General features: G+C 40.7%; 1 protein-coding gene across 9 annotated transcripts in view; it reads left to right on the top strand.

Annotated features, from left to right (window-relative positions):
* Window positions 1–22773, top strand: part of EOGT (EGF domain specific O-linked N-acetylglucosamine transferase) — a 48087-nt gene that overhangs the window by 13244 nt on the left and 12070 nt on the right. For 4 of the 9 annotated variants that reach the window (XM_033865268.2, XM_019947573.3, XM_019947574.2 and 1 more), the window contains 10 exons: window positions 16–122; window positions 2974–3077; window positions 8518–8610; window positions 8959–9030; window positions 9173–9259; window positions 9776–9844; window positions 12404–12465; window positions 14756–14875; window positions 19684–19786; window positions 20371–22758. In XM_033865268.2, the coding sequence (XP_033721159.2) occupies window positions 16–122; window positions 2974–3077; window positions 8518–8610; window positions 8959–9030; window positions 9173–9259; window positions 9776–9844; window positions 12404–12465; window positions 14756–14875; window positions 19684–19786; window positions 20371–20517 (964 nt within the window). In that variant the 3' untranslated portion in view covers window positions 20518–22758. Of the gene's footprint in view, window positions 1–15; window positions 123–2973; window positions 3078–8517; window positions 8611–8958; window positions 9031–9172; window positions 9260–9775; window positions 9845–10342; window positions 10443–12403; window positions 12466–13400; window positions 13518–14755; window positions 14876–19683; window positions 19787–20370; window positions 22759–22773 lie in introns of those variants that run through there. The other 5 variants (XR_004528598.2, XR_004528599.2, XR_012323889.1 and 2 more) reach the window with 5 other exon arrangements.

Here is a 22773-nt window from a genome sequence, read left to right as displayed (position 1 = left end):
GATTCTTAATTCCAGGTTTGCTGAGCTACAAAGCTATACTCAGCTCAACTTCAGACCAGTAGAAGATGCTAAGTGTGACATTGTTATTGAGAAACCAACCTACTTCATGAAATTAGATGCAGGTGAGAAGTTAATTTGTCTGTTATTTATTTATTGGTTAATGTGGTTTTGTTCCTTTTTTTGATATATATATTCCTATAATTTGGGGGCAAGCAATGTGACATTAAACAATAGATTAGCTTTTTGCTTTCTTGTGAAGAAGTGAACTAATTTGAACTTCCCACTGTTTTATATTTTTGGCATGCTAGAAGAAACTTTCACATTGATATCAAATGACTCAATCAAAATCAAAAGATGAGAGGAGAAAGACTGGGTACCCCTTTTGTAACTACATTTACCTCATGTGGTTTCTTTAATCGCTTGATTTAGCTGGTGCTTCAGTAGAACTCTTTAAATTTAAAAGCCATGTATATAGTGCAGGTGGGAAAGGAAGGCCCATGACATCTTCTGGCAAACTTTTTGGTATCATCTCCATGACTAAAGTTAACTTAAAATTCTTTTGGAAGTTAGCTCTGCCATATATTCTTTTTTTTTTTTTTTTGTGGTACGCGGGCCTCTCACTGTTGTGGCCTCTCCCGTTGCTGAGCACGGGCTCCAGACGCGCAGGCTCAGCGGCCGTGGCTCACGGGCCCAGCCGCTCTGCGGCATGTGGGATCCTCCCGGACCGGGGCATGAACCCGCGTCCCCTGCATCGGCAGGCGGGCTCTCAACCACTGTGCCACCAGGGAAGCCCTGCCATATATTCTTGAACAAAAAGTTAAAATTATTTTCCTATTTAAGGTTATAGCTTCTAATTCTCCACATGCAAGCACAGCTTATGCTTTGTGAACTCATTGCCCTCGAGGGGAGCAACACAAATCGTACTCCTTTATCTCTCTCATTACAAGAGATGGAGGTTTCTATGCCACAGCACATCCAAATTCATGAGAGGCTGGGCTCAAGGTGAAATATAGAGAGCCGCCTGTCACAAATATTTCAGAATTCCTCTAATTTATTGATCATATTTTGAATGTGCTCTGCCTTCTGAAGTCCTAAGTGATATATTACAAGCTATGAGGTTCAGAAATCAGACAAGTTTAGGTTTCGGAAATGAGAGCAGGTAAAACTGCTGTGTTCAAGGTCCTGACTCATGTTTAAAATATGCAGATTCAAATGGGGCAAAGAAAACACTGATCTGCCTGAAAACGGGTTGGACACGTGCGAACAGTTAAATTTATGTAGCTACTTATGCAATAAAGGATGTAAAGTAGGAACAATAGGCCAGGGTAGACATGTGTCATTTCTTTCCTATATTCATAACTCTGCCTTTTTCTTCTACCTTATGCTGTCATGCAGCGTTCCTTTTCATATTAACTCTTACCTTCAGAGAATGAGTATTCCGCAGAACAAGACTCATTTGGGGCCAGAGCCTGTGTTTTCTCCCTCTTTTATAAATCCTCCTGGTACCAAGTGCCATCTTGTGCATTCAGCATCCCTCAATAAATGTTATAAACTTGCTGAACGATTCATGAGACAGCTAACGTGTACTGTGTGCTAACCTGGGAAAAGGGGATGGGTTGCCGTAGAACTTTCTTTTTCTTATTTATTTGAAAATATGCTCTTTGGCAAGATTTTTCTGGGTGAAAGAGAAAAGTCCCTCTAAACATTCATCTAAGATACCAGTCTACAAAGAATGGAGTGTTATTTTCCTTTTTCTTGTCTTTGTTGAGATATAATTGACGTCCAGCACTTTATACGTTAAAGGTGTGTAGCATAATGGCCTGACTTTCATAAATGGAGTCCTTTTTACTCTTATTTTCTGGCACACAACGTTATTATTCGCTCTAGGAATGAAGTCAGAATATTTTATGATTTTTGCTTTTGAGAGTCACTGTTTTTCTTTTAATCAACATTTTCCCTTCCTTAAAGTGCATATTTTAAATGTTAGTTCTTGGAATTTTATCCCATTTAGATTTGTACATTTCCAGGTTGAATACTGGGTCCTCCATACCTAAGTGGAGAGAGAAAGAGAAAGGGGAGAGAGAGAGGGCAGAAGACAGAGAGAGAGAGAGAGAGAGACTGAGAAAGAGAAAGAGAGAGAGAGAGAGATTGAGAAAATGTTCAGTTTTTTATGAATGCTGGACTTAGGAACTTAAAAATAGCATCACTGCCCTCCCCTTTCCTCTGACCCAGCAGAATCCAGCTGGTGTTCACTAAGTTTTCACTTTGTGCCAGGCGCTGGGCTGGGTACTTTAGGTACATTACCTAAAAGCTGGCACCTAAGTATATTGATTTCCTATTTCTGGTGGGAAAGCTCAAGCTTTGGAATTTACAAACTTGCCTGAGTACTTGCTCATAATTCGACTCAGTTCTTCTGTCTCCAGAGTTTATGCTCTTTTAATTAGGACATGAGACATTCAGCTCTTTTCAATGATAGTTGGTTAATGTTTTCCCAAGAAGCAATATAAGTAGTGATTAAATAGGAGAAAAAGAGACAGGAATGAAAAATACCAAAATGCTAATAGTGCCATCATTGTCAATACTTCCATGATGACCAGGTGTCAATTGATTTAAAAACAATAAATGATCATAAACATAGTGATTAGTCTTCACGGTTCTGTAGTTCTACCCATATTGAGTTAAATAGGCGTCTGTTATTTTTTCTGGGAACGTAATGATCATTTGTTTCTTAGTGTATATGGGAAACTTTATTCCTAATTTCCAATTTGAAAGTGAATTTTTGAACACAGTCAATCTTTCAACTGAGAACTACCTGTGTACTGATCATTTGAGGTTTGGAAAAAGTCTTAATTTTCCCCCCACCGGTTTCAGCTACAAGTCTATCATGCTATAAGTAGATGGGGTAGAATAAAAATTGTGTAATCGTTTGTTCTTTGGGGTTAATTAACATGGATTTCTTTTTTCCAATCCCAGGTGTTAACATGTATCACCACTTCTGTGATTTCATCAATCTTTATATTACTCAGCACATTAATAATTCCTTCAGCACAGATGTGCACGTTGTGATGTGGGACACGGTAAGTAAAAACAGGCTCCCTGCTTCAGCGCTGTCTTTGCCTTGCTTAATACCTGTGTGACTCTGATCTTGTGTAGTGGAATTTTCTAAGACACACACATTTACATATACTCATGTACAGACATCCATCCATGCGTGTGCAGTTGTGTGTGAACACCTCTGTGTGGCTGAATTTACATGTAAGTATAATATATGGGCAGATTCAGGTGTATGCATATACCTTTATTCCTGGCATTTTAGAATGAGGTTGTAGAAGATTTCTTTCCCCCTTTGGGCAGGTGGAGCTCAAGTTTCCTCTGAGATGGGCATAAAAGACTGTCATTCACTTAACCTCCGTGACTCCCCACATGACCCGTGAGAGGAGAGCTTGCCTCTGTTTACAGTTTGGCCTCTTGTAATTACCATCCGTTTTGCTTCATTGCAGCTTCCTTGTTCGTTCCTGCTTTATGCCAGGTTGTGCCATGTGTATCTGCACATAAATACACATGTTGAATCCCACCTGCTGTGGGCTTATTTGTTTTTAGTCTTTATGGCAGTCTTTTCTTCCTTCCTCTCTTTCTTTGCCTGCCTTTCCCCTGCTTTTCCCCATAGCTGGCCCCTCCACCGTCCCAGGTAACCTCGGGGAGTTGCCCCAGTGCTCTCACCTGTGAAATGGGATTATTACAGTGTCATTTTGAGGATGAAGCATACCGTGTGCGAACAGTCACAATGCCTGGTCCACAGCACATGGGCTCTGAATGTGAACCATGACAGCGACAGTGGGCAGGAGAACACGTGGTGTATAGTGTACACGAAAAAGGCTGCCTAACCTGGGCAGTGAGAACACCCACGGAGAACTCATCTCAGGGTCAGCCAGACATTCCAACACCCAGGGCGCTTATAGGCCCCCTTCTTGTCCTGAGTCTGTTTGGAAGGCTAGTGCATGGGAACCATGGCTTGCTGGCAGGGCAGCATCAGGCGTTGCTTCCGGGGAGTCCTAGCAGCCCACATAGCACAGTTCAGATGCAAGGAGACGGGATCCACCTGGGGCAGGTATAGATCCCATGGGGGCCAATATCTTCTGGAACGACTGCGTTGGCCAAGCCCCCAGGATCCTGAGAGACACAACCAGTTACAGGAGTCCTTGTACTCTTTCCCAGTCCACATGCAATGGAACCATCGGGTGTCTTTTAGAATTATAAACAGTGCTACTTAGAGCATAGGGGAGACGTACTGTCTTGTTTCCAGAGAGCAGAGCTAGAGCATTAACTGAACGTCAGGTTCTTGTGCAGAAGGGCAACTGATTTTGCTAATGCTTGTTCTGCTGATAGGAGGCTGGTAGCGGAGCTGTGTGGAGAGGTTTTCATGACCATGGCTCCCTAGGCGGGTAGTAGTTTGACTTCATGTCTGATTGATGGGAACGGGTTCTGATATTCCTGGCATGCTAACGCTCCCTTTTAGTCTCCTTCTTTGTACGGATTTGCGTTTCCCTCTTGTGTTCCAGTTTTGCTGCCACCTCAGTTCCATTTCTTGGCAATGTTTCAGGGAGCAAAGGGATCAGGAGTTCCTTTCCTTTCCTCTTTTTGCGTAAGATTGTGGCTTCCAGGCCACGTTACCAGCTATGGGCAGCTCTCATTTAGTGCGCACAACCCTCCGTGGACTAGGGTTTTTGTTCCTTTATTTTACAGATGAGGAAGCTGAGGCGCTGAGTGGCAGGCCGTGTCTCTAGGATGACACAGTCAGCCAGGGGTTGAGACAAGGGTGCCCGTCCAGGCAGTCTGTCCCCAGACCTGTGCCCTGCAACCACAGTGCTTTATCGCCTCCCTGTCCTTCCCTGCAGAACTTGTTAAGTTGATGGAAAGTTTTCCAGAAGCTTCCTTGTATCTTGTTGCATGCTTTTCCGTGGCGTCCTCTAGTGGACTGAGTTAAACCGAGCCAGCTTCTACAGACTCCCCCTTCTTGGTGCCTGCTGGGGTGGAGTGAAGAGACCGCATGGCCACCACGGGGCTCCCTGGTTGCTCAGTTTACTGAGTGTGTGATGTTAGTGCAGCCTGACCTCGACTGCCCTGGACATGCAGGATGCTTTTAGCCGAGCAGGTTGGCCTGCCTGGTGTGACCTCCCTCCTCTGCCCCTCTCTGTGCGTCCATTTTAAACCTGTTTTCTTGGTCAGAGAGGCCTTTGCTAGTTGCTCAGTCAGGGTCTCAGGACAGGCGAGGGCCAGTTTGTTCCAGAACTGAGGCCCAGAGAATCCTGTAGGTTGGATGGGGATGGTGGTGAGGTGTTGTGTGGCCACCGACCGGTTCTCTTTGGCTGGTGAGGCACTGAAGGAAGCAACCCTGCCTCCCCGAGGCTGACGGAGCTTCAAACCTCCCACGGTGGACGGTGTTGCCGTAGAGCCAGTCCTGAAGGCCTCGGACGAGCTGTGCGCCCAGGGGAAGAACAGGGAGGTGGCAGTGGCCGCAGGTCAGACCCTAATGACATTTTACGAACTGTCCCACAAGGAAGCCTCTGAGGCCTCCTCCTCTCGTCCACAGAAAGCTCAGCAGTCTGGCTGCCCTTCAGGCACGTGGCTTCCTCGGCGGGATTGGGCGGGGCCTCCACCCTCGAGCCATATGCAATGAGGGACACTCCTGCAGACGCATTTCTGGGCACAGCAGGGTTGCACACAAGAAACAGTAGTATAGCTTTATTATTGCCATTTTTAAATTATGCAAGTAAGACCAGGTTATAATGAGTTCAAACAACACAGAAGTATGTTAAGTTAAAAAAAAATTCTCCGCTGTCTTCTCAATTCCATTTCCCTTGAAGGTAACTGCAGTTAACCTGTGTGAGAGTCCCTTGGGAGACTTTATTTTAATAAGTGTAAATATATCCTTTTACAACATTTAGGTAAGGATTTATATAAGGATATATATATTATATAAAATTTGTATAAGGATATGTTTATATCCTTATAGAAAATAAAATGTGTTCTCTTATGTTGCTAACTTAATATATGGTGGGCATCTTTCCAAGTCAGCGCTTTAGTGGTTGCATGCTATTCCATTTGCTGGATGTCATGGATGTCTGGTGGAAGCCTTAATGTGTGTATTTACCTCTGTCCCCACCCTGATCACATTTAATTTGTTTCCAGTTCTTTGCTCTTTACGGAAATGCTGTCCTGAACATCCTTTTCATATACATATGTTCTTTACATAGTCATCCTAGCATTTCTGCAGGGCAGATTCCTATAACTGGAATTTCTAAGTCATAGGTTGTTCAAGTTTGAGATATACACAACAGGAAATGTTATGTCATCTTTAAGAATATCCAGATATTCTTCATCATAAGACTGGAAAACCCCTCCTTCGCCTGTGACAGATAATTTGAATTTCAGGGACTTCTAGAGAAGAAGCTTCTAGAGGTGGTTATTACTGAATACTACATGATTTCTCTGAAAAGGGACCAGTCAGGATTACTTTATTTTATTATTAAATTTTCCTTTCAAAGGTATCTTATTTTATCCCAAGTATTTTTTTCTCAGGAAACTGTCTAGACTCACTTCTTTTAATTGTCCTTTATTTATTATTGAACCAAAACTGGGATATTCAATTTTTGATGGTGTTGAGAAGGGCCTTTATTAGAACAGCACTGGAGAAACATCGAAGGAAAGAATTTTTATTTTTTATCACCACATCTAACAGTTCTCAGTAACTTTGAAATAACTCTAATATGTGCAACATAAAATTTTCAAAATCTGAAAAAAAATGAATGCTGTAAAGATAAAAAGACATGGACATAATGAACGCCATGTATAACCAACTGTAGACCTTGAATGTAACCCTACAATACGTATTTCTTTCTTCTTTCGGCGGAATTTTTCCATCTAAGTTCTACCATTTCGAAATAAATGGACCTCCGTCCTTCAGCTGATGGAGCACGTAATTAATTTCTACTTTTCAAAAATGAAATGCATTTGGTAAATGTGCCAGAAAAAACTGGTTCTCATCGAAGGGCAAGTGCCATATAGGGGTTACAAGAATGGAGTCTGGAACCAAAGAGACTGGATTTAATCCCAGCCCTGTAAACGCAGCAGTTCTACAGTTGAGGCAAATTACTTAAACTTTGTCTCAGTTTCCTCATCTGTAAAATGGGGACAATGGTATTCCCTCGCTCATTAAGTTAGTGGGGTGGTTTAATGTGTTAATAATGTCAAGTTCTTAGAATAGTGCCTGAGATGTAGGAAGTATGCAGGATACTATTAATGTTATTATTATTGGGACTTCCCTGGTGGCACAGTGGTTAAGAATCCGCCTGCCAATTCAGGGGACACGGGTTCGAGCCCTGGTCTGGGAAGATCCCACATGCCGTGGAACTACAAAGCCCCTGTGCCACAACTACTGAGCCCATGTGCCACAACTACTGAAGCCCGTGTGCCTAGAGCCCGTGATCGGCAACAAGAGAAGCCACCGCAATGAGAAGCCCGTGCGCCACAACGAAGAGTAGCCCCTGCTCGCCGCAACTAGAGAAAGCCCATGTGCAGCAACGAAAACCCGACGCAGCCAATAAATAAATAAATTTTAAAAGTATATTATTATTATTACTACTCATTAATGTCAATGGGGAATTATGTTATTCATTAATCAATAGGGACATCATTTCCTAGAGTTACATTCATTATGTTTCTTTTTTAATAAACTTACAAAGGGTCTAATCAGTTTTTTTTGTTTTTTTTCTATTAATTAATTCATTTATTTATTTCTGCCTGTGTTGGGTCTTCGTTTCTGTGCGAGGGCTTTCTCTAGTTGCGGCAAGCGGGGGCCACTCTTCATCACGGTGCGCGCGCCTCTCAGTATCGTGGCCTCTCTTGTTGCGGAGCACAGGCTCCGGACGCACAGGCTCAGTAGTTGTGGCTCACGGGCCTAGTTGCTCCGCAGCATGTGGGATCTTCCCAGACCAGGGCTCGAACCCGTGTCCCCTGCATTGGCAGGCAGATTCTCAACCACTGCGCCACCAGGGAAGCCCCCATTATGTTTTTAATGTTAAAACTTTCAAGGCATTTTCTTGCTCTCAGATTTCTTTCCAAAAGTGCATTCTGTCTGCTCTGATGGGTTTTGCTCCCTGAGCATATCACAGTGTGTACAAAAGGTGGTGTACATATGTGTTGTGTGTGTCTGTGATTTGGATAGAAAATTCACGGGGGAAAACCCCCCACAATGACTGCAATTTTAAGGACATGAGAATAAAAAGGGCTAGGATGGAAAGCTAAGATTATAATTGTGGTGATTATTTCTGATGATATTACATCAGATTAGGGACTTGCTCAGGCCCAAGATGAAAATCCATTTTTTTTCTATGGGTTTTATGAGCTTATTTCGGATTGCTGGTTCTTAATACTAAGAAGCTAATTCAGCTATTTTCTAACATTTTTGAAAAGCCAAGTTTAGCCAAATTCCCTAACTTATTTTGTTTCCATTTTCAGAGCTCCTACGGTTATGGTGACCTGTTCTCCGATACATGGAAAGCATTTACTGATTATGATGTTATACATTTGAAAACTTATGATTCCAAAAGGGTACTGGAAACTTTACTGAAATGTCTGTAAATAACTGTCATTACAGATGACGCACTCATCAAATAAATATTTAATCTGAGTTTCTACGAGCTATTACCATTGATTTCTAACTCAGTTTCTTTTGTAATAACTAGAATCATCATGGTTATTAACCATGTAGCTTTTAAAACCTTTTGTTCATAGCTTTTTCAGGAATATGAATTTCACTTGAGTGAAACAATTGGCTATGCAAAATATTTTGATGCAAAACAGAGATTAATTAAATTATTTTCTGTAATTATTTGTGCTGTTTTGGTGTGAAGGGTGCAAACTGTGTTCTCTTACCTTTTAAAATATCTTCATTCTTAGGTATGTTTTAAAGAAGCTGTTTTTTCCTTACTCCCCCGGATGAGGTACGGGCTGTTCTATAATACCCCTCTGGTAAGCATGTCATCTGTGGTTAACATTCCTGTTCAGAGAATTTATTCTTGATGGATTTTAAGATAACACATATAACTTGAGAACATCTTAAATAGTAATGCAGATATTATTCATTGTAATAGGAAATATTTTTTTATTTTAGATCTCTGGCTGTCAAAATACCGGATTATTCCGGGCATTTTCTCAGCATGTACTACACAGACTGAACATCACACAAGAGGGTCCCAAGGTAATGACTACATTATGGGTTCTGAGGTGGTTTTGACTTTTCACCCCGAATAAAAATCAATACCAGCTTTGCAGAAAAAGGAGATCATCAGCAGACAGTGTTTTCTGGGTTGTTTTCTGACCTGGAGTGATTTGAAATCAGATGTCAACAACCGAGAAAATTTCGATAAACTAAAGATAGTGGAAGAATGTGTTTTTTTCTCTTTTTCTTTTCCTTTTCTTTTCCCTGTATCTCTTCATCCTTCCTCAAACCCCTACCCAGCCCACATAAACTCTGCCCCCAAATCCACCCACCCAACCAAAAAGAAGTAGTATGATGGACGGGTTTCGCCTTCTGTGGCTAAAGTGGATGCATTTTTATCCCCTGAGAGAATTGTGAAGAAATCAGGCTAAAAAAAAAAAAAGTTTCATAAAGGTGTCCTTATTGAGTTTCATCTCTCGGTGAAAATCACATTTTAAGTTCATTTGTTCATTTATCTGTCCAGGCACACACAGCATTATTTTGCCTTTTCCACAGGATGGAAAAATTCGAGTCACCATTCTCGCACGGAGCACAGAATACCGGAAAATACTCAACCAAAATGAGGTTAGTTTTTGGGATGCATTTTTAATAGCGTCATATTGAATTTCACTTCCTATGACTGATGTGCTTTATTTTTTTCACATCATACTAAATGCTTTGATTTGAAATTATTGGCTTTTAGAAAAGTCTGATGGCTGTGCCCAGTTTATTTATTGGATTTCTACTGCAAGTCATCAAACCATCCATTGCTGAATGAGCTTTGCCTTACTGTAGACATTCATCACACCACCTCAGTGTGGAAACAGAGACAAAACTGCCTGAGTCCTGCCTTTGCGGCCATGGATTGCCAAATTTTTTGTCTCTGGGCAAACTAGCAGCAAAACAATGGGAGAGTATCTTTGGGGAGATGGCTGATGGCCTGTGGCAGGACTGTGGCATCCAGCAGCAGATTAAGTTGCAAAAGTCTCCATCCTTTTCATGGGTGTCTTAGAAATTGTTCACCTCTTAGCCTCCCTGACTCATTTCAACAACATCAATTCATAAATTATACTTAATCTTAAGGAGATCACCATGGAAGCCTCCCTGCAACAGCATGACTGGACGATGTCCTTGCAATAGTAAGGTTTGCTCGAATGTGGATGGCCTCTAGAAGCTGGAAAAGGCAAGGATTCTCCCCTAGAGACTCCAGAAGGGGTGCAGCTCTGCCTACGCCTTGATTTCATCCCAGTGAGGTTTCTATCTCATTGTGTAGGACTTCTATCCTACAGAACCATAAGAGGATAAATTGTGTTGTTTTAAGATGATAAGTTTGTAGTAATTTGTCACAGCAGCAAATAGAAAATGAAGACACAGAGAGAGAGATGAAACTGACTTACTTATTTGTAAACGACTCTGGCTGCAAGAGTAGGAGTGGGGAGATTGATTAAGAGCCGTTGCCCCGATAAGAGTTTAGATGAAGCGGGTGACACAGTAGGGATGACAAAATAAGTGGTTTCAGGATGTATCTTGGAGATAAAGCCTATGATACTTGTTGTGGGAATGTACAGTTATAGCCACAGGTACGGCCAGGAGAGGTAGTGAGAATCAAGCGTGAACTCCTGGGCTTTTGGCTTAAGCAGTTCAGTGGGCTTGAGATGGGAGGGAAATTGGGGGCAGGTTTTGATGGGGAAAATGTTTCACACAGATTAATTTGGGTGCCTCATCCAAATTATGTAGTTAGCATCTCTTCTTGAGATGCACATGGATTATGGAGGACATGAACATATGGTGTAACGAGGCATTGATTGTGAGCTGTGTGCATGGAAGAAATGAACAGTGTACGTATGTGTGTTTTAAACACCTGGAAATAAAAGTGTCACGTAATGCAGTGTTGGGGTAGACAGGTGAGAAGCCTCATTAGCAGGCAGATCAATAGTACGTATTGATAGAGGTAACGGGTATTGGCTGCAATTATGTACCAAGTATATTGCTATGTGCTCCCCATACCTGTACGGTAACTTTCCCAGCAAACAGAAAATATAGGTATTTTATTATTATTCTCTATTCTGGGCAAGGACACTGAGGCTTATAGGTTAAAAAACATGCCCGAGGTCACCCAGCTAATGAGCAGAGTAATGAGCGGTGAGCCAGGTTCGTCAGGGTCTGAGCCTGCTTCTTCAGCAGAGCGTTCCACTGCCCTAACACAATTTGACCTTGGAGGAAACCGACCCACCTTGCCTCCCAGTCCATCGGGAAGGGGCAATCAGCTGCTGGAAAGAAATCCAGTGGAAGGGTAGCATCAGTGGGTGCTGCACTGCAGCCATCGACGTTTTCAGATCCAGCTCCGCAGATCGCCCGGATGCTCTTGCCCGAAGGTGGGATTTGGTAACTCAGCTCCAATACCAAGCCAAAGAGCGCCCAACTGGCTGCTTTTCTCCCAGGATTGGCATCTCTTGGAGAGGCAGCTCCCAGGCAGAGAAGAAAGCACCTTTCTCTTTTCCTTGACTCGTGAAACGATAGCAAAACCCAGATGCTCTCATTAAATGATGGTTCCTGCAATCCTGCCCTACTTCAAGATTAGAATTGTGAGGGACATAGAGAACCATGACGATGCATTCGACGATCGATTAATCATGCTTAGTTTCTCTTCGCTAAAAGTATAGTTGTTTTCCTGCGTAGAGATGTTGAAAATGTTTTTCTGCCCGGAATATAGTATTTTCGGTGGGTGAGGTTCCAAAGCACTAGGGGTTTGTCTGAAATGAGATAATGGGTAGGAAGAAAATTCTGGAACAAAGTAGGTACCCAACGAATATATGTTGAAAGTTGAGGGACTAACTATTGCAATAACAATAGCTAACACTTCATGTGCGTCTATGTCAAGCCCTTTGCTCTTACGAATTGTCACCCCGCAGCCTCATAGCAACTCAGAGCAGTGCAATTTTAGGGAGGTAGCGTATCCTCCCTAAAATGCAGGCGTGGAGCCTGCACTTGAACTCAGTTAAGGGTTAAACACAATAGACCTGAAGGATATTTAATGCTTGAAAAATATTTTATATGAAAAATAAAAATTTGGGGACTCCAAGGTAAGTAAAACAGAAGAGAAGGAAGGAAAAGAAATTCTAAAGGTTTCTCTTATTTTCCCAGCTTGTAAATGCACTGAAAACGGTATCTACATTTGAGGTCCAGATTGTCGATTATAAGTATAAGTAAGTAATAACCCACTCTTGGGCAGACACTGTCGTCTTTGACTTTGATGAGTTAATGGGTGAGAGGAAGGACTTTGTAAATGGGAGTTGTTGGCGCATGTAGACCTGGAAGGGACAAGCGGACGCCATCGGTGAATGAAATGGGCAGGTGAGGACCCCAGGCGTAGGGGGCGGAAGCTCTTCAGCTGTGAGGGGCCTGATGCTGCCGCACCATCCCTTTGTTAAAGAGAAGTGATGAATCCTGATTTTCATTTGAAATTTCTGAATTTCTAAAAGTCGGCAACTAATTCCGAATTTTAAAAAAAAGTTGTAGACTTCACTTGCCTGCTAGCTGCTGGGTTTCAACTTCTGACCTACAATATGGGAATAATTAAGGGAATAATTTGAGGTTCATCAAATAATATGAGGCTTCTAAAAATCTTTTCAAATATTACATTTCTTTTAAAATTCTGATACAAGTAAACAGCTTGGAAAGACGGAACCTGCCTATCATTTACTGTCTAGGTAACCCGTGTTGACATGAAAACAATAATACTGTAAAGATAATACATGTTCTTGGTAGAAAAGGTCAGAAAGGTTCCAAAGGAAAGTGAAAACTTTTCTCTCCCTCCTTGGCCCACCCACAATCATAGTCTTGTTGTCCAAACAGTTTTTTTCTATGTAAAAAAAAAAGTATACATATACCAGCATAGGGTGCCTGACACAGCTAGGTTTAAACTTATTGGTAAGTGTGGGAGTTTTGCACCTCATTCATTATACATTTGTTCATTTATACCACACATCTTTATCAGGTACCTACCATGGGCCTCGCAGTAGGAATTCAGTTATGAAGGAAGCATGGCTCTTGTCTTGAGGACCTCAGACACTGAATATGAATAAATAGCAGTTGCAAGAACAGCTGTCATTTATTGAGACTTACTCTTATGCTTCCCTAGCTCTGTCTCATCTCCCTCTTCTGAGAGTCTTGTGAGGTTGGCGAAGCTATTCCTATTGGACGGGTGACACTTCGCCACGGTGACTCCCCTCATTGCCACCTGAGGAAAAATGTGGAGGTAGAAGAGGGCCCGGGGTCAGGATGAAAGAACTGGGCGGGGGGGCACCTCTGAGGCTCTGTCACTGACTGGCTTTGAAGAATACGTAGGGGTTTCCCCGATGAAGGAAGAGTGACAGTAAATTCAGACCTTGCCAATCTGAGGGACACAGTAGTAACCTAACGGCATCGAGGTTTGTGAGTCCTGACCTTTGGGCCTTTTCCAGAAATAATAACTCCACGGATATATTCCCCCGGACAAATGCCCCTCCTTGCCTCGGTATCGGTTGGCATCCCTGGGGAAACTGAGGCACATGTACCTCGTGTGAGACACACTTGGTGGCTTTGTCTCCCTTCCCTTGTGCGGAGTGTGGGGTTTCTGTTCTGCTGGGAGAGGAAGCTCTTTAAAGAGGTGAAGCTGATTAAGAGGAAATTTGCTTTCCCTTCTTAGATGCCAGCGGACCTATTTATTTTTCTTCACTTGGAGTGGGTGGGACCGGGAGATCAGATTCCATTATGTTTATTCAGAGTGTTAGCCTCTGTCCAGCAATTCTTCCCAGCCTCACTGACTTTCGGTTCAGAGTTTGCACATCTTTTAGTGTCTTGAATTCCAAGACTACTTTTACAGTCCCAAGGTGCATACAATTGTGGATTTATCCCTCATAAATCCACAAAGACAGGAAAATGCCGTCACGGCATCCAAGACAATCTTAGGAGTACCCAGATGGTAATCGAATGACTCAAATCACACAAGGAGGAATTTATTTTATTTTGTAAAAATTCCTATATGATTTTAAGGAAATAGTTTTCAGTTTGGTACGAATATATCATAACATCACTTTAATGCTTGCTAATTTCATTTTTCATAAAGAGGGAGCAAGCCTCAGGCTCAGAGCTCTGCCTTGCAATGTTATCTACCTAGATTGGAATAATGCTTTTTAGTTTCATTATATCTATTTTTACAGTTTTCTTCATGTCATGAGTTACTGGTTTTCCATTTAAGACAGGTATAAAAGTTTTCTTCTAAAATAAGAAAATGTAAGTTTAAAAAAAAGGGAGCTTAACTTAGAGAAAATGTTATTAAGTAATTAAGTTGTTAATTTCTGGAGTAGATTTGAAATTGGCAAAAAAATATGGCAGAAGGTGCTTTAAATTGGGAAAGATATTGTATAAACGCTGTTACCATGAATCATGAGCTTACGCAACTTAATACTTTCCCTCTCCTCCCCTTTTTTCTTTTGTTGTTCTTTGTGTTCACAGGGAACTTGGGTTTTTAGATCAGCTAAGGATCACGCATAACACGGACATATTTATTGGAATGCATGGAGCTGGTCTTACCCATTTACTTTTCCTTCCAGACTGGGCTGCTGTGTTTGAACTGTAAGTGTTTGGGGACACTTTTACATTGAGGCAGCTGATAATGCTTTTTCTGCCAGCTGAGGCTTTCATTCAGAGCATCAAAAGGCTTCATATTTAATCATTACAAAGAAGTCACATCATGTAGGCATCTAAAAAGAAAAAAAGACCTAAAACTAAAAATGTGAAGTCTGCAGCCTGCCATTGCCCTTAGCAAGCAAATATCTCTTTCCTTCCCCATCTCAGCAGGATTCGGGAGATGTGAATCTATGGTTTCCTTCCTCTGAGTGCATTTCTGTGTTCCTGTCAAACTGAAAGCATCTCCCTGCAATCAGTGTAATTATTGTGTTAAAAGAGAACCTGGAGCTTCCCTGGTGGCGCAGTGGTTGAAAGTCCGCCTGCCGATGCAGGGGACACGGGTTTGTGCCCCGGTCCGGGAAGATCCCACATGCCGCAGAGCGGCTGGGCCCAGGAGCCGTGGCCACTGGGCCTGCGCGTCCGGAGCCTGTGCTCCGCAACGGGAGAGGCCACAACAGTGAGAGGCCCGCGTACCGCAAAAAAAAAAAGAGAACCTGTGTGTTGCCCACCCATGTTCATAGCTGCGTTTTTCCATTAGCCAAGAGGTGGAGGCAACTCAGTTGTCCATTGACTGTTGAATGGATAAACAAAATGTGATACACACACATCCAATAGAATATTATTCAGCTTAAAAAAATAAAGAAATCCTGTCTCATGCTATATGACAGGGACGAACCTTGAGGACATTATGGTAAGTGAAATAAGTTACTCTCAAAAGCACAAATACCGTATGATTTCACTTATATGAGGTACATAGAGTAGTCAGATTCATAGAGACAGAAAGTAGAAGAGGTTGCCAGGTACTGGGGGGAGAGGTGAACGGGGACTTAGTGTTTAATGGGGACAGAGTTTCACTTTTGCAAAATGAAAGCATTCTGGAGATTGGTCACATAACAATAAGGTATACTTACCCCTGAACTGTACACTTATAAATGGTTAAGATGGTAAATTTTATGTCGTGAGTTTTCTACCACAATTAAGAAAAAGAGAGAGTTTGAGTACCTGTATGCCTGGGTGAAGAGCACAGCTCCAAACACAAGCCCACCACTTTGCCTAGTGCTCACTGATTCCATACACAGGGAGACTGAGGCCTCAAGGGGAAAGTAATCTTCCCAGAGTGTTCCTTTAACTCGGTGGTTGGTTATGGAGACATGGACTTCTCTCCTTTAATAATTCTACTCTGGATACCAATAGTGATTACTGTTACCTGATTTCCCCTCCTTGCATCTAAATATTTTTATTTTATGGTTGCATTTTAAAAATGACTTGGCATTTCTTTTTTTCTTTTTTTTTTATTTGCGGTACGTGGACCTCTCACTGCTGTGGCCTCTCCCATTGCGAAGCATAGGCTCCGGACGCGCAGGCTCAGCGGCCACGGCTCACGGGCCCAGCCGCTCCGTGGCACGTGGGATCCTCCCGGACTGGGGCATGAACCCACGTCCCCTGCATCGTCAGGCGGACTCTCAACCACTGCGCCACCAGGGAAGCCCTTGACTTGGCATTTAAATGAGAGACTAATTAGAAAAAAGTTGTCATGAACTTCCAACACCCTGAAAAACATTTAAAAATATATATATGTTAGAGAAATAGCCAGATAATTGTAGATTCTATTTCAGTTCTTCATTTCTTCCAGAGAGGAAGGGAGGGAAGGAAAGAAATGTCATTGAGAAATCTCAGGCCTTGGAGGTCAACAGACCTGGGATCAATTTCTGCTTTGGAGGATATGTTACCTACCCCAAAGCCACGTTCATATGTACAAAGATGGGGGTATTAGGAGTTAATATCTAGTTCACAGTCCTATTGATAAAGGTCCCCTCCATTCTTTAATCCTATTCTGCTTTTGGAAAGTTAAGATAATTTAGTTATGGGAATATTTTTAAAATAATCTCTCCCACTCTTTTGTGTGTGTGTGTTTCTATAAACAGTTTTATTGGGACATAATTTACACACCATACAATTCACTCATTTAAATCGTATAATTCAATGGTTTTAATATATTGACAGAGTTGTGCAACCACCACCATAACTTTTTTTTTAACATCTTTATTGGAGTATAATTGCTTTACAATGGTGTGTTAGTTTCTGCTTTATAACAAAGTGAATCAGTTATACATATAAATATGTTCCCATATCTCTTCCCTCTTGCGTCTCCCTCCCTCCCACCCTCCCTATCCCACCCCTCTAGGTGGTCACAAAGCACCAAGCTGATCTCCCTGTGCTATGTGGCTGCTTCCCACTAGCTATCTGTTTTACATTTGGAAGTGTCTATATGTCCATGCCACTCTCTCACTTTGTCACAGCTTACCCTTCCCCCTCCCCATATCCTCAAGTCCATTCTCCAGTAGGTCTGTTTCTTTATTCCTGTCTTACCCCTAGGTTCTTCATGACCTTTTTTTTTTTCCTTAGATTCCATATATATGTGTTAGCATACGGTATTTGTTTTTCTCTTTCTGACTTACTTCACTCTGTATGACAGACTCTAGGTCCATCCACCTCACTACAAATAACTCAATTTCGTTTCTTTTTATGGCTGAGTAATATTCCATTGTATATATGTGTCACATCTTCTTTATCCATTCATCCGATGATGGACACTTAGGTTGCTTCCATCTCCTGGCTATTGTAAATAGAGCTGCAATGAACATTTTGGTACATGACTCTTTTTGAATTTTGGTTTTCTCAGGGTATATGCCCAGTAGTGGGATTGCTGGGTCGTATGGTAATTCTATTTGTTTTTTTAAGGAAACTCCATACTGTTCTCCATAGTGGCTGTATCAATTTACATTCCCACCAGCAGTGCAAGAGTGTTCCCTTTTCTCCACACCCTCTCCAGCATTTATTGTTTGTAGATTTTTTGATGATGGCCATTCTGACTGGTGTGAGATGATATCTCATTGTAGTTTTTTTTTAATTTTTTTATTTAAAAAAATTTTTTCTCGTAGTTTTGATTTGCATTTCTCTAATGATTAATGATGTTGAGCATTTTTTCATGTGTTTGTTGGCAATCTGTATATCTTCTTTGGAGAAATGTCTATTTAGGTCTTCTGCCCATTTTTGGATTGGGTTGTTTGTTTTTTTGTTATTGAGCTGCATGAGCTGCTTGTAAATTTTGGAGATTAATCCTTTGTCAGTTGCTTCATTTGCAAATATTTTCTCCCATTCTGAGGGTTATCTTTTGGTCTTGTTTATGATTTCCTTTGCTGTGCAAAAGATTTGAAGTTTCATTAGGTCCCATGTGTTTATTTTTGTTTTTATTTCCATTTCTCTAGGAGGTGGGTCAAAAAGGATCTTGCTGTGATTTATGTCATAGAGTGTTCTGCCTATGTTTTCCTCTAAGAGTTTGATAGTTTCTGGCCTTACATTTGGGTCTTTAATCTATTTTGAGCTTATTTTTGTATATGGTGTTAGGGAGTGTTCTAATCTCATACTTTTACATGTAACTGTCCAGTTTTCCCAGCACCACTTATTGAAGAGGCTGTCTTTTCTCCATTGTATATTCTTGCCTCCTTTATCAAAGATAAGGTGACCATATGTGTGTGGGTTTATCTCTGGGCTTTCTATCCTGTTCCATTGATCTATATTTCTGTTTTTGTGCCAGTACCATACTGTCTTGATTACCGTAGCTTTGTAGTATAGTCTGAAGTCAGGGAGCCTGATTCCTTCAGCTCCATTTTTCATTCTCAAGATCGCTTTGGCTCTTCGTGGTCTTTTGTGTTTCCATACAAATTGTGAAATTTTTTGTTCTAATTCTGTGAAAAATGCCATTGGTAGTTTGATAGGGATTGCACTGCATCTGTAGATTGCTTTGGGTAGTAGAGTCATTTTCACATTGTTGAGTCTTCCAATCCAAGAACATGGTATATCTCTCCATCTATTTGTATCATCTTTAATTTCTTTCATCATTGTCTTATAATTTTCTGCATATAGGTCTTTTGTCTCCTTAGGTAGGTTTATTCCTAGATATTTTATTCTTTTTGTTGCAATAGTAAATGGGAGTGTTTTCTTAATTTCACTTTCAGATTTTTCATCATTAGTGTATGGGAATGCAAGAGATTTCTGTGCATTAATTTTGGATCCTGCTACTTTACCAAATTCATTGATTAGCTCTAGTAGTTTTCTGGTAGCATCTTTAGGATTCTCTATGTATAGTATCATGTCATCTGCAAACAGTGACAGATTTACTTCTTCTTCTCCGATTTGGATTCCTTTTATTTCTTTTTCTTCTCTGATTGCTGCCACCACCATAATTTTATAAAATTTTCATTATCCCCCCAAATAAACTCAGTACTTGTCAGCAGTTACTCTCATTCCATCCTCCTTCCAGCCCCTGGAAACCACGAATCTACTTTCTGTCTCTATAGATTTGTCTATTATGGACATTTCATATAAGTGGAATCATACCCTATGTGGGCTTTTCTGACTGGCTTCTTTCACTTAGCATCATGTTTTCAAGGTTCATCCATGTTGTAGCATGGATCAGTACTCATTCCTTTTTATTGTCAATAATTATTCCTTGTATGGATATACCACATTTTATTTATCCATTCATCAGTTGGTAGACATTCAGGTCGTTTGCACCTTTCGGCTATTGTGAACGCTGCTGCTATGAACACGAATCTCTCTCAGTCTTGTTTACCGTTTATAAAACCTTTTGTAAGCACATATTTGGGAGGTGAATTTTTTCCCCAGAGAATTGCGAATTGGCCAGCAATCCCAGGCAAAAGCCCCATGTGTGGATGCCCTTGTGTCCTTAGATACAACTGTGGAGATGAACGCTGTTACTTGGACCTGGCCAGGCTGAGAGGCGTCCACTACATCACTTGGAGAAGGCAGAGCAAAGTCTTTCCTCAAGATAAGGTGAAGTTCAGGACAAAACTCATCCTGTTTTCTTTTTAATTGGTTTAAAGTATCTAGTTAATGTGACAAACTATCTTTGAACTTCAATCCAAAGATAAAATGGTTCTTCTCTGGAATCGTGAGTTGCTGTGCTTTATATTTGCAAATTGGGGGAAAGGAGAAATTAATTACTCTCTCTCTTTATGTGGAAAAGAGAACTTCATGAAATTTGGGCCTAGAGAGATCTATTAAATTATTTAGAGACGGGATCAGGAAACTACAGACCAGTGGGCTAAATCTGGCCCTCCAGTTGTTTTTATAAATAAAGTTTTATCGGGACATGGTCCTGCTCCTCTGTTTATGTGTTGTCTGTCTATGGCTGCTTGAGCACTTCATTGGCAGGGTTGAATAACTGTGGTGGAGACTTTGTGGTCCATGGAGCTGAAAATATATGTTATCTGGCCTGTTACTGAAAAAATTTGCCAACCTCTGATGTAGAGCATAAACTAAAATAGTTCTTCGGCCAAAGTAAAATAACTTTCTTCTTGTTCAGAAAACCACATCCTCAACACCTTACCAATTTGTCTTTTGCTTCGTTTTTGCAGGGCCACCACCCAACTCTGGGGGAACATCCGAAGTTTACCAACTACTCTTTTGATGTAGAAGAATTTATGTACCTTGTCCTTCAGGCTGCAGACCACGTATTGCAACACCCGAAGTGGCCATTTAAGAAAAAACATGATGAGCTGTAAATGTGTGGGGTCTTTTTGCCAAAAGAGAGGGTTTAGACGGTCCTCCGCCCAGACTCACCTCACAGTTAAATAGGTAAAACAGCCGGTTTTCTCCTAGCCCCAAAGTACCTTTTTTTAATACCAAAACATGCCTTCAGGGTATTACTTATGTGTTTTATAGTCTTTAACTGTTTCATGTGATTGTTGTGTCATTGCTATTTATCAAGATACTCTTTTTGCACTGAAAACTTTACTTTTTATAGTTCAGAAACTGGGCCTGGGCTCACTGCCGTAATTGAGCTTTTTTCTTAGGGATACCAAAGTTTGCAACTTTCTTAGCTTTAGAATTTGTAAATGTTTTTATAGAATACCATGAGCTCGTCATTCAAGAGGCTTCCAACTTGTTAATGATATATTTGAGCAAATTCACAACTCATTTATTTGCCATGATTTGTTCACAGCACAGTTTGTAGTAGGAAAGGGAAACATGCAAACACACACACACACACACACACACACACACACACACACAGAGTTGTGGTTCTCAGTACCAAGCTATAGGCACGTGTTATAGATTAAACAGTATTATAAACAGATCTGTTTAACTGTATCAGAGTCTAAACTAATGCCTGCTGAATTCTCTGTTGTATCTTTTTAGTCAACGCCAGGTTATCTTCATCAAGAACCTGAATTAACCATGCTGTTGCATTAGTTGATATTTTAAACTAATCATGTTTTCCTCACATGTAACAACCACATATGATAAAAACAAATGAGGACGTCCTTTAGGACTGTTTTGTGTACCTTCTAGCTGGTTTCCACTGGTTCCTTCTTAGCCGTGGAGAGCATTTATAAATCAAATAGTGGTTTTGTTGCACACGTGCTTGTAAGTGCATAGACCTATGTGTATGCGTCTACCTCTTTTAACATGGAAGTATTCCAGTCTTTGATTTTGCAAACTTTAAATTAGTCACAAGGGGAGATTTTTTTCCCTATGAAAAAAGTAAAGACACACACACACAAAAGGTAAAGACATGCATGAATTATCCAATTCAAAATGAATAAGAAGCCATAAGAAAGTGCTACTGATTAAACAGCGTATCTGAAATGCAGTCCCACTCTTTGAATGGGCTTCATTTCCTATTGTCTATGAACTTTCAATTTAGTGGTCAGAAACCATGGATTTATTTTGCTGTAAAATGTGGAGTTTACATTTTATTAACACTTGAGCAGTCTAATTTAGAGACTAGCAACTTCTATTTTTTTAAGTAGGGGATTAACAGAGTACAGCAGAGCTAAGCATTTAAAAAAATATTTTAGAGTTGTAAAAAAAAAAAAAGAATATGCAGCAGAGAAGTGACCTGAGAAATCTAAAATATTTATTATCTGGACCTTTACAGAACATGTTTGCTGACTCCTGCTTTAAAGGATTATGAACAGTTTTCTAGAGTTGAGGAATATTTATTAAAATATCTGTCAAGGAATTAGTGAATCACTGTAGCAATAGCTTTGATTTGAGATCTTAACATTGTTTTAAAAGCCTTACAACATATGAATTTTGAAATGAGTGGTGTTGCTGCCGTCCTTTGTCCAGTATACTGAGTAACCACTGAGATTGCTCACGTAAAAGGAGCTGTCAAGACCACATTGCACTTCTAGTCAGAGAGGTGTAAACATCTGAAAAAATGGCCTCAAAAAAGGTTTCAACAGTTTATCTTACGTCATTTAAAAAACTATGTGGCAATGCGATTCTGTAGATGATCAAGAATTTCAGACGTTGAGAACAATTTCATAATAAAATGTTACATTTGCATATTTCACATTTAAAGAGACAATATGTTTTACAGAAACAAGAAAATACATTAGATACTTTATGGAACTCAATTTTATCAGACTTTTTTGATGGGAGCAAAGGAGGGTCTTCAAATTGTTATAAAACGTAAAATGTAAAGACTGCTCTTTTTATGAAGTCTTTGAAGGGGTGCATGTCATTGTTTGTACATGTGGGGTATGGCCTTGGAATAAATCGTTTTACAATTTATTTGAATACCGGACTATTTTCAGGGTTTTCTGTGTCTGAATGTCAGATGCTTACTTTTTTTTTCGGCCATCTGGCAGCTCTAGATTATACAAATTGAGTAGCTCACTGATGAAGAATTCAGCTTAAGGAAAAATTGTACCTTACAATTATTTAGCAGTTTATCATATGATGCTTTCACAAATGTTATATTGCATAATCTTTTTAAAATGACATAAGAATTGTTCCCATTTCTATTT

This window comes from Tursiops truncatus, chromosome 10 (genome assembly GCF_011762595.2).
Source record: "Tursiops truncatus isolate mTurTru1 chromosome 10, mTurTru1.mat.Y, whole genome shotgun sequence".
In the NCBI taxonomy this organism is placed as follows: domain Eukaryota; kingdom Metazoa; phylum Chordata; class Mammalia; order Artiodactyla; family Delphinidae; genus Tursiops; species Tursiops truncatus.
This window is presented reverse-complemented; position numbering and strand designations above follow the sequence as displayed.